The sequence below is a fragment of the Octodon degus genome, unplaced genomic scaffold (assembly GCF_000260255.1).
Source record: "Octodon degus isolate 3935 unplaced genomic scaffold, OctDeg1.0 scaffold00065, whole genome shotgun sequence".
NCBI classification, from domain to species: Eukaryota; Metazoa; Chordata; class Mammalia; order Rodentia; family Octodontidae; genus Octodon; species Octodon degus.
The window spans coordinates 11,043,098-11,070,288 of NW_004524641.1; the positions used below are offsets into that span (position 1 = coordinate 11,043,098).

A 27,191-nucleotide genomic window follows, 5' to 3' on the forward strand; every position below is an offset into this window, starting at 1 on the left:
TGTGTGTGTGTGTGTGTGTGTGTGTGTGGCCAGCTCAGCCCACCAGGGGGCGGGCTGGCTGGCATGTGGTGCTGGGGGATTGAACCTTGGTCCCTGGGCTTTGCTAAGCTTGTTCTAAGTAGGTTCTTTAGACCACTGAGCCATCTCACCAGCCCCTGGTACTATGTTTAAAGCAGTTGAAAATAAGGATTTTTCAGGGCCAGGGATATAGCTCAGTGGCATGAGTGCTTGCCTGGCAAGCAGAAGGTCTCAAGGCTGATCCCTAGTTAAAAAAAAAAAAACAAAGAAAAGAAATGTGGATTTTCATATGAAGTATTTTGATTTTAAATGCTCTAACTGTCCATTTTTTTTCCTTTTTTCCTCCTCTCCAGCTTCTAAATTGCTTTTACAATTTACAGAGCAGGGAAAAACAAATACTTTGTCTGGCCACCTGAGCTGTAGGGCTTTAAATAAATGCAAATTCTGTGTGTCTGGAGTGCCACAGGCCCCCACTAAGTGCACATTAAATGTGAAGTCTCTTGCTTAGCAGAATGCATGCTCCCCATTAGGTACAGTGGTGGTGGGGGGGATTGTTCCTACTGATTTTTTGCTCTTTGGGTCATTTTTATGCTGCTACCAAACTTGGATAAGAGTAAAGTGTAAGCAGGTAGCAGGAATAAAATAATGATGCACAATTGTACCTAAAAGTGGAGTGATGGGCTTACCTAGCTGATCTGTCTATCTATCTATCTATCTATCTATCTATCTATCTATCTATCCATCCATCCATCCATCCATCCATCCATCCATTCATCCGTCTATCTTGGTATCTTGGTATCTTGAGACAGGGCTTCACTGTGTAGGTCAGGCTGGCCTTGAACTCATTATGTAGCCCAGGTTGGCCTCATCCTTGCAATGATCCTTCTGTCTCTCCTGAGGGTTGGGATTAGATGGGTACAACATCACATCTGGCTTTGTTTTTCCATCTTGAGCTGGAAGTAGAGAAAAGAAAGCATTTGTGTCTCAAATCCATTGGAGATGAGATCCCAGGATACCACACGTGGCTGAACCAGTTGGCTTTGATCATGGCTTTCCTCGCAGTCCCATGCACATGTTGTGGTGTAAATCATGTTGACAGTGTCCTGAGTTTGTGAATGGCAACTTTGGCCAGCTAACTGGTCAAAGGTCAGTTGTAAAACTGACCATGCCCACCTTGGTTGATTTAACATTTTGTAATGCTCTGCCTTCTGCTTCTAGGCTTTCCATGGTAAATTTTCTCTGGATTGTCAAACCTTACTTTTGTCCATCCTTAACTTCCATTCCTGCCTAGTCATGAGTTTGTCACTGTCAGCAGAACTCCTTCAGTAATGAAGATTTTTAACTCAAATCTTGGATTAATGTCTAGAATAATGTACAGAAGAAACATCAATTTTGCTTACACCATTTCAGAAAACTATTGTTTTCATAATGCCTGGGAATGTTAGATGCAGAACAGCTTCTAGAGCTGTTCAACACACTATCTCTCTTTGACTACATTGCTTATAAACTTCTAGTTTCTTATTGATATCCCATCACCTTACCAATTTGCATCTTATGGTAGGTGACAGTAGAAATGTATGAAAAACAATGAAAGGGTCTACCAGTCAGTCATGACTTCACCGAGAGTATATGTGTTCTTAGAGGACACATCCAATGATCTTATAATATACAGTACTCAACCTTGTAATTTTCCACTTGGGCATGGGTACTTCTACCGTATAGTTGCCTGGTTATTAACTTATTTGCACTCAAGTTATCTCATTATCTGATAAACTATATTTGATGAAAATCAAAATTATATGTAATTAACCATTCGACTGGGGGAAAACAATGATTCTAGATCCACATTTTGCATGATAGCAACCATCGCTAGGGGAATTTGTAAGGAATATCAAATATTGGAATCTGCTAGAGTTGGAGATGGGAGGGGAGATGGAGACTGGGGAGATGGAAGCTAGGGTGTTGATGATCTTCTTATCGGGATGGTCAGCTTGGGATTCATGTAGATAGGAGGAAGCAAAGCCTCCAGCAGCGACAGTTGAGCGTTGTCACCAACCTCTCAGCTTTTGTTCCATGGTCTCCCATCACAGGTGTGACCGACGCAATGACTGTGGTGACTACAGTGATGAGAGGGAATGCTCATACCCGGCCTGTGGGCAGAACCAGTTTACCTGTGAGAATGGGCGCTGCATCAGTAGGGCTTTTGTCTGTGATCATGACAATGACTGTGGAGATGAATCTGATGAGCAGGACCACCTGTGCTCCACCCTGCAACCCACGTGCCCGCCTCACCAGTTCAAGTGTGACAATGGGCACTGCATTGAGATGGCGAAGCTCTGCAACCATGTGGATGACTGTTCGGACAACAGTGATGAGAAGGGCTGTGGTAAGTGTGAAGCCTGGGGACAATGAGGCAGGGGCCCTTAGGTAGCGCTCCATTCTTCAACACTTGCTAGGACTTGTAGTCTGTCCTCTATATTGAAAATTTCCAAAAAATCACTACCACTTCTTTATTAAAAGGTAAAGATTTCACAGTGTATAAGGTAGATATGCTAACATTTTGGGGCTATTTTTTTAGTTAGACAGCCATTAGAGAGAATAAAAGTGAACAAGTATCTAGGCCAGAATCTAAGAGCATCACAAAAAAGGTGCCTGTGAATGAAGAAGACGTGTGGAGTCTCTCTGGCCACTTGGAGTGACTTGTTACTTGAATTGTGCCTCTCCTGGGACTCTAGCCGCTCGTAATTTTCATACTCAGGTGGTGCAGTGGGAGAGCTTAGTCTCTCTCAAGAATTATAAGTAAACCAGTGGAGAATTTACAAAATGGGTACTGTTCGCTTAGTATCATCGTGTACTGCATCATGTTGGTAAATCAGACTGCTGGTGGTGTGCAGTTTTATTTTCAAAAGAAAATGGTAAAAACTGATGCTCATGTTGCTTTATGTGTCCTACTGTTGGTTTTTGTGTGCTGGTGTTGTCTATGATAAAGATACAAATGCTTTCAAGGAGAGACCATCTTTTTTCCTTTATTTTGTTTCTCTATTGTGCTGGCTCGTTGTCAGTACTTATTAAGTGCTCTTGCCTATTTAATGCGAAAGTCTGTATCAGTCTCTGCCACTGTAGGAAAGAAGAGTTGGGAAGCAACATTGAAGACACTCTGGGCACTAGGAGAAGGCATGGCTGTGTATATTGTAAAAACCCTGTGAAACTGGCTTTCTCTAATACAAGAAAAACTTATACAGGTTTCCGCCAAAGTTTTAAAATCATGAAATAAATCCAAAACTGTGAATTAAATTAAGAAGAAAATCACCTTTATATCTATATCAAAACTAAAAGAAATTTCCTTATATTTAATTGTAGATTCCTATTAGGTTTTAATTAATTTTGCTCTGCCTATACTGTAGGAATAAAAATCCCTAATTGTACAGAATTCAAAATGAAATTTTTGATGTGGAGAGGTCCCTTCCAAGCTTGCTAAATAACCCTTCCCCCCATTGAGACAGGTGTCTTTACACTGCCCAGGTTGGCTTGGACCTTGGGGGATTCCTGCCTTAACTTCCCGAGTACCAGGGATTATAGTTCTGTGCTATCATGCCCAGTTTAAGCATCAGTTTTTACCATTTTCTTTTGAAAATTAAACTTAGAGACATGAAATGACTTGCTTAGGGCTACATGGTGCACTGCTAGAAGAAGCACTAGATATCTGGATTGTGGATTTTTCAACATATGAAGTCAATTTTAGTCAGCTGCTTCTTGCTGCATAGATGTTTTAGGGGTGGGAGTGGCCACTGTCACAGGACAAACAGGTACAGCTGCGGTGCATCTGGGGTTGAGTGCGGGCTTCTTAGGAGAGGAAAACACACCCATCTCCTGAGCTCTGTGCTCAGTGACGACACATGGCATGAGCATGGTACTACAGGGTAGAAGACATTGTGAATCTGCGTTTTTCCCCTTAGACACCTATTTTACCAGTACACAGGGCAGGCTTTTTTCTTGTGCTCTTTTGTCTCCCCTCCCCTCTCTGCTGCCATTTTACTATAAAAATTATTCATTAAGAAAAGTTTGGGCCAGGGAGATGGCTCAGTGGAATAAGCACTTCCCTGGCAAGCACAAGGACCTGAGTTCAATCCCTGGTTCTGCCAAAAAAAAGAAAAGAAAAGGAAAAGTTTGGCAGACATGGGACTAGAAGTCAGGTGATCTTGCCAGTTGTATTGCTAAATCCATTTTTAAAGGATTAAATTAGGTGAGTAAGTAGGCAACATAGTGACTTTTGAATGTCCCATGGCCTTTTGAAGTCCCTATTGTCTGTCTTCTGATGAGATTCATTCTATTGGTACTGTTCGGTAGAAGCAGTGACCAGACCAGGAGGATGATGCTGATATTTTGGATTCTCTAGTAACTGTGTTTCACCAACAGGAATTAACGAGTGTCTGGACCACTCGATCAGTGGCTGTGACCACAACTGCACAGACACACTGACCAGTTTCTACTGTTCCTGTCGTCCTGGTTACAAGCTCATGTCTGACAAAAGGACTTGTGTGGATATTGATGAATGCAAGGAGACTCCCTCTGTCTGCAGCCAGAAGTGTGAGAACGAAATAGGCTCCTTCATCTGTAAATGTGCTCCAGGCTACATCCGGGAGCCTGATGGAAAGACCTGCCGGCAGAACAGTGACATTGAGCCCTACCTCATTTTTAGCAATCGCTACTACTTACGGAACTTAACTATAGATGGCTACTCTTACTCACTCATTTTGCAAGGCCTGAGCAATGCTGTGGCCCTAGATTTTGACAGAGTAGAAAAAAGATTGTACTGGATTGACCTAGAGAGGCGAGTCATTGAGAGAATGTTCCTGAATAAGACAAACAGGGAGACAATCATAAGACACAAACTACAAGCACCAGAAGGTCTGGCTGTAGACTGGGTTGCCAGGTAAGAAAGTGTTCTGGGTGTTTTAATACTTAAGCTTTTATTTAATTTATTTATTTATTTATTTATTTTGTATTTTAATAAAGGCCTGCAGGGTCTCACAGTGTAGATCAGATTCGTAGTGATCTGCCTGTGTTCATCCTGCCAAGAACTAGGATTACAGGCATGTGTAACCATGCCAGTCTCAATTGCTGTCTCAGTGCACCCTGGGGGCGGGGCCAGCACAGCATGACAGGGATCGAACCCTGGCCAGTGATCTGTCTAAGTAGGCGCTTTACTCTATTGAGCTATTTGGCCAGCCCAAGCTTAACCATTTAAAAAATACATTCTAATCATGTTTTTACCCTCATAGGGAGTTGATCTTTTCAATTTAGGCCAATATTGGATACATTTTATAATCTTCCTAGTTTTTTTCCACTGATACTCAAATAGTACACCATGGAGCTTAGAATCTGGGGATTATAGGAATCTTTGGTATTATTTTTACTAGGAGGAACTTTATAAGGGAGGTAAAAGCTTGCTATTACTGGCTGTTCAGTTACTTGGAGATATCGGTAGGATGATCCATAGTCATGAGTGTATTCAGTCTTTTAAAAATACTGGGTGAGGGGGCTGGAGAGATGGCTCAGTGGTCTAGAGCACCTACTTGAAGCGGGCTTGGCAAGGCACAGGGACCGCGGTTCGATCCCCAGCACCACATGCCAGCCAGACCCGCCCCCTGGTGGGCTGAGCTGGTCACACACACACACAATAAATAAATGTAATAAATAAAAATAAATAAATATTTAAAAAAATAAAAATAAAAAAAAATAAAAATACTGGGTGAGCCAGGCATGTTGGCACACACCTGTGAAACCAGCACTTGGGAGGTTGAGGCAGGAGGATCACTGTGAATTCAAGGCCAGCCTGCTGCTTGGTGAAACCCTATCTCAAAAAGATAAACAAAACAAAACAAAAACCAAACTGGTTGAGGACTCCTACCTAATGATATAGTGGCAGGTATGAGGGGCCTGAAGGCGAGCAGACACCACCCTGCTGGAGCCACAGCTTGCTTACATTTTGCACCTGCTCTGATTCTTAAGCAGAGGGGGCTAATAAGAAATCCTGTGTTCTGAGATAGTCCTTTTGGAAGAACCAAAGAAGAAACCAGTCACATTTATATTGATAAGGAACATGTCTAAGATGCTAACTATACTAAAATTAGAAGTAATCTCCTGCTCATATCAATGCAAATGTCCATTGGTAACCTGAAGCTGTGTAGTTTCTTAAGTCTTTAAATTCAGTGTACTAATTTTCAGAAACAGGTTGGACACTGATGCTGGGTCTGTGTCCCTTTCATGGTTCCGTAGTGGAGATGGAGCTTGTAGGTTCTCTTAAAAATGGTCCATCACAGGGTCAGTCTTTTGACTGTGGAATGAAGAAAGCTTCCTGGGAAAGCAGGAAGCACAGCAGAGTGTGGGGTGATGTAGTACAGCCAGTCTGCTGGGACTTGAGATGCTGCTCTTTCACTTGCCAATTGCATTACCCTGGGGCCTCTATAGCTTCTTCTGGAAAACAGCAATAAAACTAGCACCTCTTCCAGGATCTCTGAAGTCTTAGGCTTAGCATTTAGTAAATGTTCTGCAATTAGCCACTAGCAAATTGCTCTTCTTTGCCTCTGTGATGGCAGAATCTAAGACTGTGGCCATCTCACTCCTTAGGAGTGACCCAAGAGAGCTGACTGACAGAGCGTGTACATTTATGCATCTTCTCATCCTTAGGGTTAGAAAGATGCTACTGTCCTGACCAGTAACTATGCTGACTTCCAACACAGCTGGACCAGGACTTATCTCTTACAAAGGGCATTTGAGTCTTCTAGAAGGGAAACCATACTCTTATTTGTTTAGAATTAGTTACCAGCTCCTAAATGACCCTCCAAGTATAGGGATGTTGAACCTTTTGGAAGGTTCTGGATATATTAAGATTTGAATGAGGGGCTGACCAGATAGCTCAGTGAATTAAAGCACCTGCTTAGGCAGAGTGCAACAGTAGGGGTTTGATCCCCAGCATGCTGTGCTAGCCCCACCCATGGGGCATGCTGAGACGACAGTGGAGACTGGGCGTGGTGGTGTCTGTAATCCCAGTGTTTGGGAGGCTGAACACAGGAGAATCACTATGAGTCCGATCTGTGTAGGAGACCCTGTAGACCCTGTCCTAAAATACTAAAAATAAAAAATAAAAATAAAAAGACTTGAATGAAAGGCTATGGCTCTGGTTAGTAAAAGCATTTCCGTATGTATGCTCACAAAGTTGTGTGCCAAAACTGGAGGGTTTAGAGCCCCCAAATCCACACTTCCCAGATGCCAGGCTAAGGATTTAAGGTTAAAGATACCTGCCCTATAGAAAGTAGAATTTATTGTACAACAATAGGTTTAGGCCTAAAATATCCCTGAGGCAGGAATTCCTAATACATTCTGATATATTTTTAAGGCTTTTTAAACTTGATTAAGGACTGGTGAGATGGCTCAGTGGTCTAAAGCACCTACTTAGAACAAACTAAGCCAAGCAAAGCACAGGGACCACGGTTCGATCCCCCAGCACCACATGCCAGCCAGCCCCGCCCCCTGGTGGGCTGAGCTGGCCACACACACACACAAAATAAATAAATAAATAAATTAAATTTAAAAAAAATAAACTTGATTAAGCAAAACACATCACAAATAAGCTCATCTTGGGGGGACTGGGGAGATGGCTCAGTGGAATAAGCGCTTCCCTGGCAAGTGCAAAGGCCTGAGTTCAATCCCCGGTTCCACCAAAAAAAAAAAAAAAAACAAAACAAAAAACCAAAACCCTCATTTTGCCACCTAGTCTGACAAGGCCAGGGATAGATTTCTTTTTATGTGGAGAATGTCAGGATTTGGAGTGCCTTTTTGCAGTTTAAGTGATATAGGTAGGCAAATCTGTTTCTTTCATTCCACCATTTAAAACATAGTCCATGGCACTTACTTCTGCTCCCCTGTCCCTCTGAGCTTTTATATTGTCTAGGAAGGATGTTATGGGGTATGCAGAAAGTAAAACCAGGCTTCTGGTGTGATGTGTGGCCCTGGAATTTCGAGGTCACCTTACCTAGAGGTGGGCATCATTACATCTTCATTGCCTCATTGCAGCAAGGCCAACTTCCTGCTTCCCTTGTCCTCTGGCTGGGGAAGGTGCCTCCTAACAGCCGGCTGTCTATGTGATTTCCAGACAGCTTGGGTTGGAAATTGGGTGGCCAAACAAAATGGTTACATCAGTAACTCCTGTCCCTCCATTTCAGACACCTCTACTGGGTGGATGCCCAGCTGGACGCCATCTTTGTCTCTGACCTCCAAGGTCGATACCGCCGCCTGCTAGCTCAGCACTGTGTGGATGCCAACAACACCTTCTGCTTTGACAATCCCAGAGGAATTGTTGTCCACCCTCAATATGGGTATTGTCTCCCTGTCGTGTCGGGCTCTTCTGTCATGCCCTTATTCTGCCTCTGTCACCAAAAAGGCTGCTCACATAGCTATCTCAAGGCCAATATCTTCCTGGGACTTGTCTTCTGCTTTTCCTGCCTGGTAAATGGTTTAGCCTCATGGGTAGAAGCATGGCTCATCCAGGGATGTTCATGAGTGCTTCTGTTGTCTTTGCCATGGCATTCCTTTTTACTTTTCCAGCTGCATGCCAAGAAAATTGGCCAAATGCCAAGATAACTGTGGTGGAAGAATTAGGCCTTCCCTGGACCCTCCATGCCAAAGCCTCTGAAATTGTCAGCCATATTCATTCCTGAGCACTGCCTGTCCATTATACCCCTTATTTTTTCCTTTTTCTCGGATTATTTTCTGTTCTCTTTGCTGAGAAGCTCTGCACAATGTAGACTCCATTTTTCTGAATAAAGAAAAGTTATCATTTGGGTCCTGACTTCCTTCGGCTGCAGGGACTGACGCTGTGTGTTTGCTCCTACAGATATGTCTACTGGTCAGACTGGGGAGAGCGTTCCTACATTGGCAGAGTTGGCATGGATGGAGCCAATAAGTCTGTGATTATCTCAACCAAGTTATTGTGGCCTAATGCCATCACCATCGATTACACCAATGACCTCCTGTACTGGGCAGACGCTCACCTGGGATACATTGAGTATGTACACAGAAAAGAACAAAACCGGGGAGCTGCTCATTGCAGATCCTGGGCCCTGTGCTCCCAGGGTTTGTCCTGTGTGCTTCTGCCTGGCCTGTGTACTCCAGGGCACTCTGAGGTCACCTCTAAGTAAAATTACCTACAGGCTGGTCACTGAGCTCTTTGGTACGGTGCAGTAGAGACAGAGTGAACTCTAAAGTTACACTGAACAGGATTTATAGCTTGTACTTTCACTTCTTATTGCTCTTATTTTTTAATGTAGAAAATGAGGCTAGTAATCTCTCCTGTGATAGCTTGGTGTTCAACACATCTCAATTTCATTATCTCTTGACCTTGTTCTCTAATCTCAAATATACAATTAATAGATTTCAGTACAGTCTTTGAAAAAAAGGAAGAGAATGAAAGTGTTGGAAAAGCTTTCCCTAAAATACTTCAATGCGTTTATTGATAAGTACAAAGAGGTGACTTATGTGTCAGAGTCTTTTAACATTCATTCAGCATATAATACATTGAAGTCTTTCTAGAAATAGAATCACTTTTAAACTTTATTAAGTATTACACAACTTAATTTTTTTTTTTTTTTTTGGTCAGAACCAGGGATTGAATTCAAGCCCTTGTGCTTGCCAGGGTAGCGCTTATTCCACTGAGCCATCTCCCCAGCCCTTACACAACTTAATGAGATAGGTTTATTTATTTATTTAATTTTGATACAAGTTTTTGCTACATAGCTCGGATTCATAGTGATCCTCCTGCCTCATCCTCCCCAGCACTGGGATTACAAGCATGCACCACCACACCCAGTTCCGGGGCTGGCAGAGTGTGCCTGGTGTTCTGGGGTGGCACACCATATGGTATTGGGGATCGTACCTGGGTCCTTGCGCTTGCCAGAAAGGCATTTATGCTGCCAAGCTTATTTAAAAATAATACATATTATTAGCCAACCAGTACATGTTTATTTGGGGACGTTGCTAGTTGTGGTCTAATCAGAACATAGCAGTATTTTCAGTATAGCCCGTTGCATTAAAAAACTGTTCCAAAGACCCTTATCAGTTCTGTCCCTTGGTAACTAAATTCAGATCATTACTTACATTCTTATCACCAAAGTTCTAGCAAGACTTTGTTTCCCCCCTGGCTTCTATAAATGACAGTATATGTATTTAGGAAATATTTTTATTGCTGATTTTTTTTTTTTTTTTTTTGGCAGAACCAGGGATTGAACTCAGGCCCTTGCACTTGCCAGGGAAGCGCTTAATTCCACTGAGCCATCTCTCTGGCCCCTAGGAAATATTTTTAACACTGTGTGGCTAACATCATGTTTCTTAGAGGTTAACTCATTCTATTCTCTGTTTGAATTTTAGGATCTCTTTTAAATTTTTAAAATACTAAAGTATCAGTTATTTTAGAAACAATTTCTGGGCCGGAGAGATAGCTCAGTAGAATAAGTGCTTGCCTGGCAAGCACAAGGCCCTGAGTTCAATCCCTGGTGCCGCAAAAAAAAGAAAGAAACAATTTCTAGTATAGCCTCACATTGGAACTAAGAGGACTTGGAAATTTGGCTGAGGATGCTATGACACCTTAAAATCAGAGTTTCCTGGAGGTTTATTCATTTGGAAAAGTGTTCTTCAACAGTGCCATGGCATGGTTCCTAGGAGACATGCTGCAGTGTTTGCTGCGGGGTACTTTCCTCTCAGGCTGTCCTGAGAATGCAGCTGTCTTCCTAGGGCAGCCTTTCCCTGAGGCTGCTTATAGCAAGTGGGATTCCAGCTTTATACTGCTAGTCTCTCATTTCTTGCAGAGGTCTTACGAAATAAGAACAGTGTTCATGCCCCCGTGTCAAACAGGTGATTCATGCACAGAATCAGTGTCTTAGTTACTGTTTACTCGTTGCTGGGACAAAGACCCAACACTCAAAATGAAGGAAGGAAAGGTTTATTTAGCTCACAGTCTGTAGAGGTTTCAGTTCATACTCCGCTGGCTCCAAGGCAAATGGCAGCAGTTCATGGTGGCAGAAAACAGTGAAGAGCAGAAGAGGAGCAGCAGCTGTGGCGTCCATCAAGCCTCTCTGTCCCTTTTACGCTGACTGGGAGGAACACGGCTGCTCCTCTGAAGAGGACTTCACCATGAAAGAGGGGCAGGGCAGGGCAGCAGGAAGCCTTCCTCAACTCCATTATATACATTTTCGGTGCTGAGTCACTCTGGGGTGGCCCATAGCCCTAGGGTTGAACCAATCACACCTCAGTGCCTGCCCAGTAGTGCCATAGGTTGGGCTCTGCTTGCCTGCAGGGCTGGGCCCCCAGCAGTTAGAAAACTGTAGGAGCTGATTCAGCCAAGTTGATGCAATGTATCAACTAACACAATCAGCATAAAGGATCTAATGCTACCAAGACTGTCAGTTGGACTGCAGTTGTGGTTACAAAGCAGTGATCGCTTCCAGTCCCACAGCAATGCTTATTTTTTAAACATGGCTTTTTCAGCTTTTTACATCTTTTACTGAAAGTAAATTCTTCTTTAGTTTTGTTTTCATTAAAGACTAAGGAGGTGGGGAGGTGTTGGGGAGATGGCTCAGTAGAATAAGAGCTTGCCTGGCAAGCTCAAGGGCCTGAGTTCAATCCCTGGTTCTGCCAAAAAAATAAAAATAAATAAAGTAAAATAAATAAAGACCAAAGAGGATAGAGTTTTATTGAGAGATTGGCCAATTTATTTGTCCTGAGAAGCTTACTGATGGCTGTTCTTCCTGTTGCTCCAGGTACTCCGATTTGGAGGGCCACCACCGACACACAGTGTATGACAGCGGGCTGCCTCACCCCTATGCTCTTACCGTATTTGAAGATACTATCTACTGGACAGATTGGAATACAAGGACAGTTGAAAAGGGACACAAATACGATGGCTCACATAGGGTGGTGCTGGTGAACACAACACACAGACCCTTTGACATCCATGTGTACCACCCATACCGGCAGCCGATTGGTGCGTAGGTGATGGGGGGGTTGGCACGGTTGGTTTAGTACATGTGTATGTTATTCTTCTGCCATGAAGCATGAATATCTGGACATATCAGAGGTTTCTCATTTCTCGTTAATGTTTTCTTCAAAATGTATGCCAAAGGAAAAAAAAAAGAACAAAACATATGCCGAGGCTGGGCATGGTAGAACATGCCTGTAATCTCAGCACTTGAGAGGCTGATGCAGGAGGATCATTGAATTTGAGGTCAGCCTGGCTACCTAGTGAGACCCTATCTCAAATAACCAAAATTTTAAAAAATTTGGGGGCCATGGACATGGAACTTAGGGCTTCATCTATGGTAGATAAGCACTGTACTACTGATCTATACCACCTGCTCCAGAAAGGCTAATTATGCTTCTTTTCTTAAAAACTGTCTCCCCCCCCCCCCAAGGCAGGGTCTCGCTATGTAGTTCAGGCAGGTCTTGAACTCAGTGTGTTGCTCAGATTGGTTTCAAACTTAGTGATCTTCCTGCCTCAGCCTCTCCAGTATTGGGATTACAGGGATGTACCACCACACCTGGTACTTGCCTTATTTTTAAAGAACAATCTTATTTGTTGTTTTTTTAGTATGATTTAATAGTTGTGTCACATAATTGCTTCATCTGCTTTGGTGGGACTACCAAAGTACTTTAAATTGGGTTGAAAGTATCATGAATGACATTGGAGCCTAAATATTTGAAAAAGCACATTTGAAAAACAAGGGCATTTCCCTATCTACCCATAATGCAACTATGACACCTCAAATATTAACAGTCATCTCTTATAACAAAGATCAGAGATTAACCTATTTAAATATTAAAAAGAAAATTGCAGCCATTATGGAAACCTTATTCAGTGTCTGTTTGCATATGACATTGTACCTTACATCAGATAAATGTTACTCCTGTCATAGTAATGTCAAGAACAATGTCATAGATTAAGTTTTTTAAATTTTTGCTTAAGGATTTATATTTGTCTCCATGTAATTGAAGCCATTTAATGGTTTAGAGATGACCTGGCAAATGGCTGTGGTGTACTTTGGGGAAAGACTGATTTTTCCTGGGTCCACTCTCTAGTGATGTCATGCTAAAGCATACAATAAATTTAGAAGTGAAGAAATTGAGATGTAGCAAAATAAAGCTATTTAATATTTCCTTCATTTTATTGGAAGTCTAATCTTACCACTAGGCAGTGTTTGAGAAACTTAGTAAATGCACCATGTCTCTGGCCAGTTATTTGTGACGCCACTTCTGTTTCCTTCGTGCTTAGGCTTGGTGCTTTGTGCTTTGCAAAGCAGAGCTCTTTCATAGGTTCTGGTTGGTTCCAAGCCTATGCTGTGTTCTCCCTGCTCTCTCAGGCCCTTAAGAACACGCCTTTCTAGTAAGGAACCCCAGTGAGCAGGCCTCATCCTGGTGGCATGTGCCTGAATTCTCTCACATATACAGTGCTTCTGGCGTAACTATCAGCTGTCCTACTAGATGAACTTTGGGGAAAGGCTCAAGCTAGGATCCTGCTTTTCCTTGCTGTTTCAGAGGTATGGAACTCAGTGTCAGGGGGAGTGACTCACTCATCTGTGCCTGACACTTTCTTCAAGCAGATGGACCCATGGTTTATTTCCTTCCCCCTAGTGACCAATCCTTGTGGCACCAACAACGGTGGCTGTTCGCATCTCTGCCTCATCAGGGCAGGGGGAAACGGATTCACCTGCGAGTGTCCTGATGACTTCCAGACCCTGCGTGTGACCGGCAGAACCTTCTGCCTGCCTGCGTGCTCCAGCACCCAGTTCCTCTGCGCTAACAATGAAAAGTAAGGTGTCCCTTCCCCAATTGGCCTCCCTGTCCCTCAGACACATTCCCACTGTGGGAATTTCCTAATGACCCAAGATTTCAGGTAATTTGGTTCATGTGGAACATGTCAAGACACTCAGCTGTAGGTAATTCCTTCCTAAATAGCAGGAATTTTTTCACCTACACCAATAATGCCTATGTATGTACATTTTTATAGAGAAGCAGGAAACGACTTTGAATTTCTAAGAAAGTGTCCTCTGTGTACCTGAGGCTGCACAAATCTCTTCAGTTACCCATATGAGAGAATCCAGTCTGCATATTCAAATCCACTTCTGGTCCTTTGTATTTGCTGCAAGATGTGGCTACAGATTATTTCCCTGATAATGGCTCTGGGCCATTGAGTCAGAATGGGGTGAAGGACAGTGTAAATGCAAATCATAGTGTCCAAGATGCAGTGGGAGATTGTTTTGGTGATTAAGTAAGAGACCTGAGATTGAGAAGCTACTGTGCCCTCTTATGACATAGGCATGCCGCAGTTCCCAGCACCTCGCAGTTTTCCCACCAATCCCCCACTGTCTTGTAGCACTTGGCAGACAGTCTGCCCTGCTCACTTCCAGAACCCTGTTTAAAGTACCTGCTCCATTGCTGGTTGTGGCAAGAATTTAATCATTACGCTCAGAGCATATTTTCAGTGTGTGTGTGTGTGTGAACAGACGTCTTACTGCTTTTTCTTTTCTCGGGCAGTGCACTACAGAAACTGAGGCTTAATTGATCCCTTCTAGGACCAAGAAGACCTCCTCTATGTCAGCCCTTGGGGTTCAGTGCTGATTTCTTCCACATAGCACCTGCCCCCCCCACCCCCCCCCGTGCTTTACTAGAGCAGGGTTTTATTTTTTCCTCTGTGTAGGTGTATTCCCATCTGGTGGAAGTGTGATGGGCAGAAAGATTGCTCCGATGGCTCTGATGAACCAGCCCTGTGCCCTCATCGTTTCTGCCGGGTGGGACAGTTCCAGTGCAGGGACGGCAACTGCACCAGCCCCCAGAGCTTGTGCAACGCTCGCCAGAATTGTGACGACGGCTCTGATGAAGACCGCGTGCTTTGTGGTGTGTTCATGGCTTCATGCTCTTCTGCCCTTTCTGTTGCTGATGGCACCATTTGATGGGCACTTCCTGCATGTCACAAATGGAGAAGTGGCTCAAATATGAGGAGAAACCCAGGGCCCATGCTCCCTCTGTTTTATATATTGAGCTTCTCATGTCTCTCTGAGGCAAGCGGTTGAGTAGATAGCATCTTCCAGGTGGAGGGCTCTTGTCCATGTGCTGGACGTAGACTCCTTCAGAACTCACACTGGGAGTGAAGTGAGGAACTTCTCGCCTCCTTTTGATAAGAACTCTTCATTGCGGTGTTTATTTTCACTTTAAAAGGGGGAGAATCCTCTAAACTAAAAGCAAGATATTAATTACAAGAAACACAAAGTCTGAAAATCACTGTTCACTATGGGAGCAGAGACAGGAGAAGGTGTGCTTAGCAGGACAGAGAGATCTGTCTCCAACTTTTAAACCTGCATGCAAAAAAAAGATATTTAGGAATTGGGGAGACAACAATTAAAGGAATAGTTATTCATATAGTATTGCTGATTGAGAATGAGTACATCATGTTATAGATCCTATAAGCTATATATGTTGGCACATGCCTCTGCTACCAGTTCTTGGGAGGCTGAGCCGGGAAGCTTGGAAGCTTGAGGCCAGCCTGACTTACCTAACAAGTTCGAGGTCATCCTGGGGTCTCAAAAGCATAACAGACAGGTCCATGGAAAGTAATGGTAATGGAATTCCTCAGGAACCATGAGTGTAAGGTAGAAACTTTTCATTCTGACCCCTCTGAAGCTGATAACTAAACGTCCCTCCTTGCAGAGAATCACCGATGTGAGCCCTACGAGTGGCAGTGTACCAACAAGCGCTGCATCCCTGAGTCCTGGCAGTGTGACTCAGTGAATGACTGCCTAGATAACTCGGACGAGGACAAAGCCCATTGTGCCAGCCGGACCTGCAGACCGGGCCAGTTCAGGTGTGACAACGGGGTCTGCATCCCTCAGTCCTGGAAGTGTGACGTGGACAATGACTGTGGAGACTACTCAGATGAGCCCCTCCACGAGTGCAGTAAGTCCCTGGGTGCAGGCAGATGAGGAGGCCTCTGTGTGCACTGGGAGAGCGTGCAGAGCCCCGTGTTGGTCCCTACCACAACTCACGGGGTGCTCCTGGCTCTAGTGCTGCGAAGCGCAGCCTCAGAGTGGTGTCCAGTGGCCCAGAGCCTGCTTCTCGGGTGTCTCACACAACCTCTCAGTAAACTGGTAAATCGCATGTCTGACTGACTGCCCAGAACATGAGAACTCACATCCTATCTATGGAATTCATCCTCATCTGAGGACATGGTAAGGTAGGGAGAGTGAGCCTGAATTCTCATGTTACAGCTAAAGGTAGAGAGGCTCACGGAACGTGGAAGTTCATGCTCCTGTCTCGTGGCAGGATGAACACTGCAACTTGGGCTCGTACTTCAAACCCAGCCCTTTCTCCCCTTACAGTTGCACTGCAGACCAAGTTGCAGTTACACTGCAGTGAGTGGCTAGAAGACAGCTTTCCCCCGGGACAGACACAGGCTGCTTTAGTTGGTCACATAGTCATTGCTGCTGGTCAGCACCCATCCTCAGTGTGACGATGAAAACTTACATCTGGGAGCCAAACTTCCACAGTGACTTTGGCCTCCGCCCTTTTCAGTGAGCGCTGCGTACCGCTGTAACAACCACACGGAATTCAGCTGTAAGACGAACTACCGCTGCATCCCACTGTGGGCCATGTGCAATGGCAACGATGACTGCAGGGACAACAGTGATGAGCAAGGCTGTGGTAGGAGGCCGTCCTGGGGGGAGGGGTGCGGAAACCAGTATGGGAGGGCTGTATGAGAGGAGGGTGGGTTTCCCATGCCATCTTCCCTTTGTTTCCCTCTGAAAGAAGGATTTGTCAAGACTGCTACCAGCATGTCACATTTTGTAGCCTTTGACGGGTTGTTGGGGCCATTTGAGTTAGGTAATCTCAAATGATATCTGATCCCAACGGACATTGTAATTGGAGAAGGAATTACTAAGATCATAGGAACTTGTGTAATTTCTTTCAAGCGTAGAATTCTTATGCAAACACAGTTGGCTTGTCTAATCTTACAGATTGAGTGAATTGAGGGGTTAGAGAAGAGACTTGTGGCTGGCACTACATAATTCATATCCAAATCAGAACCTCTTTTACTTGGTGATTTCCATGTTGTAAATGTCTTTCTGTTATTCACTCTGGACACGTGGAAAGAATTTATGGACAGAAGGCCAACCAAATTACCAAATTAATGGAAGGTATTAAGACTAGGCAAATACTATAACTTGAAATAAATATGTGTGTGTGTGTATGTGTGTGTGTGAGAGAGAGAGAGAGAGAGAGAGAGAGAGAGAGAGAGAGAGAGTAATAAGAGGAAAAAGAGGAGAGGGAGAGGAGGCAAGATAATGGGTTATTTTAGTAACAATATCTAGGCCAGGGAAACCAATATGATAGAATTACTGTATTGGCTGGTGGCCTCAGTTTACCTTCCCTTACAAGGCCAGTTATAAATCAGGTCCCAGAGGCTGGGGAGATGGCTCAGTAGAATAAGTGCATCCCTGGCAAGTGCAAGGGCCTGAGTTCAATCCCTGGTTCTGCCAAAAAAAAAAAAAAAAGTCAGGTCCCAATATGTTTTTGAACAATTTCTACAAAAGAGAATTGCAGATCTAGTTTCAAGCCGTAGGATAGGTTTGGGTTAGCTAAAAGAGGAATGGTTCATGACAATTTAATGTCGTTGGTATTCCCCTGTCTGGGAGCTCCAAGAACATGGTAACAGTTCTCAGGCTGTCACAAGCATCCCAGTGCTGCTTTGTGCATTTCTTGGCCATCATGTTACAAAGGCTTTGCAATGCCTTGCTTTGCAGAGGCACGGACATGCAACCCTTCAGGGGATTTCCGCTGTAAAAATCACCAGTGCATCCCTCTTCGCTGGAAATGTGATAGGGTCGATGACTGTGGAGACAACTCAGATGAGGAAAACTGTGGTGAGTGCTCCCAGCTCTGCGGTCCTCAAGGGCCACCAGGGCTGCGATGTCCCTTCTTTGTTCGTAGTTGACTACGTCACTCATCCTTAGAGGGCAGAAGGAGAATATTTACTAAAGTATGTCTTTTTTTATTGAGAAATAAATATGAATGAGACAGTTTCAAAGTTGATTAATAGGACAGTTTCGATAATCAATACATTGTACATTGTTATCTTCTTAGTGGTTATCCATGGTACAAGAAGCAGACAGGATATCCTGTCCAAGCACTATTAGTACACCTCTTTCTTATCATTGAATTAAGTGAAAGTAACTGTAAATTTATCCTATTTTGTGTATATAAATACAAAATGATCTTTCCATTGTATCCCTTTTTTTTCCTGTCAGAGGTGGATATTTTATTGGCATCTAAACACTATAAGTGAATTCAGCTAAACAATCTAACACTGTCTAGCAGTCTATAATATTAGTGGGTTATCCTCAGAAGTTATTGACTTGAGCCTTTTACAGCTCATCATATTAATATGGCTTTACTTTATATACCTCGTTTTTATATTTTTCTGTTGGATGGTTAAGACCAAGATAAAGCAAGCCCTATATAACAAGAAATGTAACTTTTATCTGATAAATGTAACTTGTATCTGATAAGGTCAGTCAACTACTCTCAGGATTTATCCTGTAGCCCTGTACTGCACTTTGTACATCCTTTGTCAGTGTCAGCCATGAGGATGAGTCATGGCCATTGCTTGACCAATTTGCTCTCTATGAAAACCTGAGAAAATGTTTTTTCCCTCCATGTGACTCTCCCTAGGCACACTATACATGATCAATCACATTCTTCTGTGGCTCCATAATCTTGATCAGAAAATTTGGAGCACAACTGAGTTACATGTTGTTACAGTACAGGTTCTCCTATGTCCCGAGTCTTCACTGACCTTGAAAGGCTAGGGCCAAAATGTTGGCTAACCATGCAGCCCTTCCTTTTCTCCAATTTTGAACAGCTAACTTAGGTTGTTAACACTCCAGAAGAGAGGCTAATTATTAACCTGCAATATATGCAGTTCGGTTTACCCTGCCTGTCTAAATATCAAACATCTTTGGCATATTATGGAACAGGTATTTTCCATCAGATACTGATATGTTGAACTTTAAGTCCTTACAGAATATGAAGGAAAAATAATTTTATAAAAGTAGAAATAAACATTTACGTATTTTTACAGAGAAATTTAGAAATCTAACCATATACAGCATTGTAACAGGACAGACCTGTGACATTTTTTTTTTCTTATTGTTGTGTCTTTTTTTTTCTTTCAATTTATTACCCTTTAAAAAAAAAAAGAGCCTTTACTTGAGAGACTTTATGGCAATAAATGGTATGTCATGATAAGAAGTACATATTTAGAAGACAAGGATGGCAGGCACTCCAAGCGTGACCCTTCTATTACACATCGCCATCCTCAGTGCAGCCGCCTGGCTCACAGGCACCAGCGTATACAGTTAGTCAGGGTGAGAGTCTCACCAGCCAACCACTAGTCTCAAAAAACTGCTGATGTCCCCCAGGATCACTGCCCCAGCCATCTCATGCATACAAATGTATGGCTTTGCCCCTGTCATGTTTCCCAGCTTTTCTCCTTGCCCACTCCTCATTGTCCAATCCTCAAGTTCTCGCTTTTCTTTTATTTGTGTTGTATCTTTCTATATGTAATTCCTCTTTTAAGTTCTTATATTAGGGAGACAATACAATATTTATAGATGTGGGTCTGGTTTATTTCACTTATATCTTCAAGTGGCATCCACTTAAATATGAAGGCTTCGAGTGTATCATTCTTTATAGCTGAGTAGTACTCCATTATATAAAAGTACCACATCTTTTTCAACCATTCCACATGTGACAGGCATCTTGGTTGTTTCCAAGATCTGGCTATCACAAATGTGCTGCTATAAACATAGTGTCTCAGTTACTGTTTACTCGTTGCTGGGACAAATACCTGACACTCAAAATGAAGGAAGGAAAGTTTTACAAGAGCAGTTCATGTGGCAGAAAACAATGAAGAGCAGAAGAGGAGCAGCAGCTGGAGTGTCCATTAAGCCTCTATCTTCCTTCTACGCTGACTGCAAAGACTGGCGCTCTGTGGCGATCAAAGCTCTTTCAAAGTAGTGCAGCTGTGAAGATCAAGCTCCTCCAAAAGACTGAGACTTCTCCATGGAAGCGGGGCAGGGTGGCAGGAAACTAGGCCGGTCGGCTTTTGCCTTTCTCATTTCCTGGGCCCTGCCCACCTGCAGGACTAGGCCTCCATGCTGAGAACTGCCAAACTGATTCAGCGAAGTTGACACAATGTATCAACTGACACAATCCACCCCTTGTCAACTTGGCAACTAGATATACACATTTTTAAGCCAATTTCCAGGTACACAGACATGTTTAAACATGTTACAACTTGAACATTGCATAACATTAGAACCATGACATGTTACCCCTGGCCCTCCAAAGACTCTGCACATCTGTTTATGCAAAAGACATTTTAGTCCATCTCTAAGAGTTACCAAAGTCTTACCAGTTTCAGCAACACTGAAAAGTCCAAGTCCTAAGCTTCCAAGATCTTAGGCAAACTCTTAGCTGTGAGCCCCTCTACAAATGAAAAGTTAAACACTTGCAACATTCAAAGGCACAAGATAAGCATTACATTCCAAAAGGTATACACAAACAATTGGGACCAAAATAAGTCCAAAGTCCAGAGGGGCAAATGTTAAGTCCTGTAGTTCCCTGTGGACCATTCAGAGCACCCTGTAATGAGCTGTGAGCTCCAAAAGCCTTACGTGGCTCCACTGCTATGACACTTATGTGGTAGCTTTTCTCTCAGGCCTGCTTTGCCCCCTTTTTGCAGCTTTTTCTTAGACCATCCACATTCCTGGCTTTTTTAAACTTCTGAGGTTTCCACTGAGTAGGCTTCTCATTCCCAGCTTCACACACTGCCCTCTCAGGGGCACACTGCCTGGCCTCCAGGCCTTCTTCTGAAATCTGGGCGGAAGCCTTCTGAACCTCAGAACACCTGCATTCCTCATGCACCTACAACCACCAAAGCCACATGGATGATGCCAAGGGCTGCTGCCAGCTGGAGCAGTAACCAGGCTTCCTTCTACCTTGGCTGTAGGGGTTGAGGGCCTGGATTGCTGAGCACTCTGACCCTGATTCTGAGAAACAAAATTTTTATGCCGGTGCCATTTTGCAATCTGGTGTGGCCACCGCCTCCATTCTGGAACCTGGTGTGGCCACTGCCTCCATTCTGGAACATGGGGCTCTGCGGCTTTCTCCTCAAAGCAAAGTTCTTCACCCTTGTGATTCTGAGGCTGCAAAGGGCAAGAACCTGTCATCTCCAAGAAGCTCTCCCCGACACTCACAGGGCCTGGGAATGGACAGATATGGCTAAAGTATATCTTTTTTTTTTTTTTTTTTTTTTTTTTTGTGACCGGCTCTGCCCACCCTGGGGGCAGGGCTGGAGTGGCATACGGTACTGGAGACTGAACCGCAATCTTCGCATGCTTGCCCAAGCAGGCATTTTAGACCACTGAGCTATCTCACCGGCCCAACTGAAGTATATCTTTTTTGTGTTAAATGTATTTACTGAACTATTTTTCTAAAAAGAACTTGAAATAACATTGTTATGAAGGATAAATATAATAAGATAAGTAGACTGGAAAAAGAAAATGAAGACCCAGACAAGAAAGGAAGGGTGCTAAACAGAGACCCCATTTCTCAAACTCTTTCCCCAAAGTGGCCCAAGTAGCAAAGGAGAGAAAACTCAAGTGGAATTTTTACCTTCCTGGATTAGCAGATTCTTTTAGGAGGGCTGTGGATAAGCATCAGGTCAGGTGCTGATTCTTCTCTTCCGCTCAAGATGTGGCTACTGGGAATCAGTCTGGAGGAAGGCAGCCTGGATTCCACCAACACTGGTGCCCAGTTCTGAAGAAGTAGAAGTATTCCCAAAAGAACTTTATGAATTCCCACCATGAGCTTCTATCATGGACTCCTGACATATTTTCAACTTCAAATTTTTTAATATGAAAATTTTCTGGCCACTTTTTGTTGGAAGACATAATCACTATTTCTCATATGCAATTGGATTAGAGCATGGATTATTCCTGTAGATCTAAAAGAGCAATCTAGGGGCCAGGGCATACAGCATCTGCCTGGCAAGCACAAGGTCCTAAGTGTGAATTCTGGTACCCAAGCAAAACAAAACAAAACTGAAAAGGCAATCCCACTGACATTTTGTTAATTTTAGAAGTTCATATTGAATCATAAGAGGTTATCTAGAACTTCATGAAATGAAAAACTGATTGTCACAAACTCAAGGCTATTCTTTGCTGGCTTAAATCCATGTGGAAGGTCTAGTTTTGCAGGATGAATGACCTGCCCTAGCAAACCTAACTTCAATGAGAGAGGCTACAGGGCATCCCAGGCAGTATGGCCAGCTCCCAAACAAGTCATGCGCGTGCGTGTGTGTGTGTGTGGTTCCTGGTGCATTCATGGCCACGTGGCTTCTCTTTCAGCTCCCCGGGAGTGCACGGAGAGTGAATTTCGATGCAGTAATCAGCAGTGTATTCCCTCTCGATGGGTTTGTAATCAAGAGAATGATTGTGGGGACAACTCAGATGAGCGGGACTGTGGTAACTATTGGTGCTTATTATAGAATCATAAACTGTGGTAGAGTAAGCCTTTCAAGGTAGTGCTCATAAAGATTTTAAGAGTAATAGAATTTTTATGTAACTTATGCAGTACTTAAACCTTAGCATAATCAAACAACTTACTATTTTCCATGCTTTTTTTTTTTTTTTTTAAACCTTATAGCAATCTAGATCACTCATGCTATGGAAACCAGCAAGGAGTTTTTAAATCTCATTTTGACTTTAACATTCCCTAGAGCAGACTTTAATGTACATTGTCCTAATAGACAAATACATTTCTAGTATTCCATGGGTCATCCTGACATAGCTGACAGAGCTGTGGAATAGGAATCCTGTCTTCATGATGGGTTTGAGGAAAACTGAGGAACATCAAAAATGGGGAAATTCTGAGGCAAGCTTGAGAGTGAGAAGTCAGTTAACAGGGACAATAAGTGCCTCCATCTTCATCTGTTTATGGGGAAATGTGGGCTTTGAGAGCTCATTTGTTGGCTGACACAGCTAGGAGTTTGCAGTGAGACAGGAGAAGGAGGGAGGAATGTGAGGCACTGCACGTGCCTCCTACCTGCACGCAGATGACAAGGCCTTCAGGAAATGAGTCTTTTCTCTTCAGAGCTGAGGACCTGCCACCCTGAATATTTCCAATGTACAAGTGGACACTGCATACCCAATATATTTAAATGTGATGGAAGAGCCGACTGTTTGGATGCCTCTGATGAAACCACCTGCCGTAAGTCCCTGGGCATGTGCTGCCCTGCGCAGCTCTTTCTGTTCAGTCTCCACAAGTAATTTTTATCAGTTGGCCTGTGGGGCATTATGATCATATACTTCTCAGGGGTCATTCGAGTGCATTTCACTAGCAATATTTTAAAGAGAGAATGTAGTAAATAGGCTCTGCTAGCAAAATATATGTTATGAGGTACTATGTAATCATTAATTGGATAAAGACATTGCCAGAATATTACAGAATATTAGGCCAAGGGTTGGCCAGATAATTTAATGGATTAAAGCTCCTGCTTAGGCAGACACAGGGGCCAGGGATTCAATCTCCTGGCCTAAAGTGTTGACCCAACCCCCGAGGCATGCTGAGACATGGATTGAGATTGGATGTGGTGGCACGCTCCTATAATCCCAGTGCTTGGGAGGCTGAAAACAGGAAGGATCACTATGAATCCGATCTATGTAGTGAGACCCTGTAGACCCTGTGCTAAAATACATTTTTTAAAAAGAATATTAGGGTAGTGAATAAAATACGAAGAACTTGGGTTAAGTATTAGAATGGAATTTAGATATTAAATTTTAATCTGAGTTGCATAATAACATATAAAATCTCTAAAAATGTAAATTTACTAAGATCACTCATATTTTTCTCTTTGTGAATCACTGATTACATATTTAACTGTTGAATTACTTGTGGTAGGGGGGTGTGTTTAACAAATCTCTAACCCTGGCCTTGAGGAAACTTTACAAATGCATCAGGAGCAGAGCTAGTCTTCCTGCGGCTAGAGGTTGGGCTTGCTCTCAGCCAAAGCCCAGTGCTGCCCAAGGGGCAGTTCATGTTGTGGAAAACTGGCTTGGACAGTGGTCCTTATGACATATGCCATCAGAATCTCAGAGAGAGTATGCTCATAGGACATTGGGGTGAATTCTAATAGCAAGAGCTAGCGGTGGAATAGCAGGAAAGCTTTCCTGAACTAGTAATTTTGTTTCATAATTTGCATGTATCTGTTCCCCACCCATAGCCACTCGCTTTCCCAACGGTACATACTGCCCGGCTACTCTGTTCGAGTGTAAAAACCATGTTTGTGTCCAGTCTTATTTTATATGTGATGGAGATGACGACTGTGGCGATGGTTCTGATGAAGAGCTCCACCTCTGCAGTAAGAGAGAGTGAGGGGTGGGGTGGAAGACGTGTTTGGTGAAATGCTGGCATTTCTTACATGCAGCGTGCAGTCTTGGAGGCAGTTGTATGGTGTTTGAGGATTAGACACGTGCCCTAGTTGATTGCCCTTGGTCTTCTTGCTTCAGTTCTGTTTGTCCATAAGAAAGTTGGGCCAGCATCCATGGTATTAAGTATATGGCCTTAGAAGACCATTTCTACAAAAGAAGTTTTACTTGGAAGCCCAGTGTGCATAGACAGAGGCAGCTCTGCCATGGATGAAGTCTAAGGAGGAAGAGGAGTGATTTGTAGCTTTCCTGTTCCAAGCTAACCCTGGTGTCCCTTGAGCTATCCCCTCCAAGTCCCTAGGGCAGTGGTGTTGAGCCTATGGCACATTTGTTGCAGGCTCTAAAAGGTGGTTTCCTTTTGTTATATGATTTTTTTTTTTCCTGGTCTTTTTGAGACAGGGTTTCACTGAAGTTCAGGCTGGCCTTGAGCTCACTTTGTAGCTCAGGCTGGTCTCGAGCTCACATTGGTCCTCCTTCTCAGCTTCCCAAGTGCTGGGATTACAGGCACGAGCCACCACACCCAGCTTCCTTTTTTATATGCTTTGAATCACTAAACAAAAGCTAGTATGGTAGCTCTCAGGGCTTCTCTAGATTAGGAAAGTCCTTATTACCTAGGAATTTAGAAATTCATGGGCCCCTGGGCAGTGGGGTCCCAGCAATCTGTGTGTAAGCAAGTCTTGCAAGTGATTCTGCGGCAAGCCAAGGTTGAAGGGCACTGTGCAGTGAGCCTTTCATCGCAGGAGAGGGGGCCCTGGCACATTTTTGCTGTGCTCTAACTGAGCCGCCAGACTGCCTTTGCTGCAGCTTCTGTCATTCACTTTCCTACGTTCATCACACTTCATTTTCAGGCCTGAGATCGGACACCCAGAGAACTCGAGCAGATGTGTGCTGCATTCTCACCCTGGCAGCCTGATACTTTCCTCTCTCTAGCTGGTAGAAACTACCCATGCTTGTTTTGTATTTACCTTGGTAACTCCTGCAAAATCTCTCAAGCATGTGAATTTTTCAAAGAGACCATTTTCTTTCGTAAGATAAAAGCATTGGTAAAATTAAATTTTGGAGAGGCAGGAATATAGCCACATGTTTTTTTAAAGAGATCAATACTGTTTTTTAATGCTGCACTTACCCTTCTGAGCAATTAATTCTTGGAATAGTTATATCTACCATTTCCAAGAACCTGTCCTCCCCAACAGCCTCATTCCAGGTCTTTCCCCTTGATCTCAGCATGCGGTACAAAGTCGAAGGGCAAAGCAGATAGCCTGAGTCTTCACGTCCTCCCTGAGAAAGATCACAGCACAGTCATGCCACATTTCCCCTTGCTTGGCACAGCACTTGGGCTTCCCACGTCTGTGTGGACAACACAGTGAGTGAGGGTTTGCCCCTGAGGTGTCAGCTTTAAATGCACAAGGTGAAGGAATTCACCAAGGAAGTCCAGCATGGAATGTAACATTGATGATGACTTCATGGCCTCAGTATTCTGTGACAGTTGCAATTAGTAGAATCAACAGTGGCTTCCTGGCTGCCAGGATAAGAGTCTTGTAAGGTCCTCATGGACTCTCCAGCCTGCTAGGCACCACTTTCCTCCTCCTTCTATGCTACAGCCGGAGACTTTTGTAAAGGCCTAAAACCCTCCATGTTCCTCGTAGATTTTGAATCTTCTGGCATGTAGCTACCTGTCCTTGGGCAGAATGTTAGATCCCCAGTCATGTCTCTCAACTGTAATTGAACACACATGGCTTAAATCTATTTTCTTCTAGTATTGAGTTTTATGAAAACAAGGACTGCCTCTTTCTTGTTCCTTGTTATAGTTGGTGCCTAGTGCAGTGCCTTCACATGTGCTAGGTACTCAAGAAGTATTTATTGGGCCAGGGAGATGGCTCAGTGGAATAAGCTTTTCCTTGGCAAGCACAACGGCCTGAGTTCAATCCCTGGTTCCACCAAAAAAAAAAAAACAAAAGAAGAAGAAGAAGTATTTATTGATTGAGTAATCAAATGAGCACAAATGAATGAATGAGTATAGAAAGCCTGATAGTGGACTACCATGGAGATTTTATTTTAGGTACTGACTCCTGTGTTCTCCATTTAACTACAGTTTAATTCTCCCCTTTTTCCTTCTAGTCAATATTGCTTGTGAACGCCCCGAGCGTTTCCGGTGTGACAACGGTCGCTGCCTTTATGCTCACGAGGTGTGCAATGGCGTGGATGACTGTGGAGACGGAACTGATGAGAAGGAGGAGCACTGTAAGCAAGGGGCGTTGTGTCTGTGGCAGCCTTTCTCTCCTGACAAAGTAGTTTACAGTACCGTGCACATTAATTCCTCAGATGCAGCCTGGTCTCTTCTTCCTGTTTCATTTGAGCAGTATGTTAGCAAATCTCTTAGTTTTTCCATCTTTGCTTAGTAAACTCTTTTCTTGTAACAAAATGAGAGCAAATTGAATAAACGATAAATAGTGACTGAGCCCCACTTCAACAAGTTAGTGGGATGTTTGCTTTCAGAGTTGAGGTTTGGTTACCCTTCATCCTTGACTTGCTAATTGTTCGTCTGAGCTTTTGAATGAAGTCCCTTATCAACGCCCAGCTGAA

The 27,191-nt window shown here is 43.5% G+C and overlaps 1 protein-coding gene across 1 annotated transcript in view; it reads left to right on the plus strand.

Moving 5' to 3' along the window:
* The window catches only part of Lrp2 (LDL receptor related protein 2), a 207,114-nt gene that overhangs the window by 149,673 nt on the left and 30,250 nt on the right, over positions 1–27,191 (plus strand). The window contains exons 48-61 of the mRNA XM_023719208.1: positions 2,109–2,404; positions 4,435–4,951; positions 8,244–8,396; positions 8,915–9,085; positions 11,832–12,055; positions 13,699–13,876; positions 14,765–14,961; positions 15,772–16,017; positions 16,633–16,761; positions 17,862–17,981; positions 22,530–22,646; positions 23,275–23,391; positions 24,404–24,541; positions 26,727–26,849. Of these exons, the coding sequence (XP_023574976.1) occupies positions 2,109–2,404; positions 4,435–4,951; positions 8,244–8,396; positions 8,915–9,085; positions 11,832–12,055; positions 13,699–13,876; positions 14,765–14,961; positions 15,772–16,017; positions 16,633–16,761; positions 17,862–17,981; positions 22,530–22,646; positions 23,275–23,391; positions 24,404–24,541; positions 26,727–26,849 (2,726 nt within the window). The remainder of the gene's footprint in view (positions 1–2,108; positions 2,405–4,434; positions 4,952–8,243; positions 8,397–8,914; positions 9,086–11,831; positions 12,056–13,698; positions 13,877–14,764; positions 14,962–15,771; positions 16,018–16,632; positions 16,762–17,861; positions 17,982–22,529; positions 22,647–23,274; positions 23,392–24,403; positions 24,542–26,726; positions 26,850–27,191) is intronic.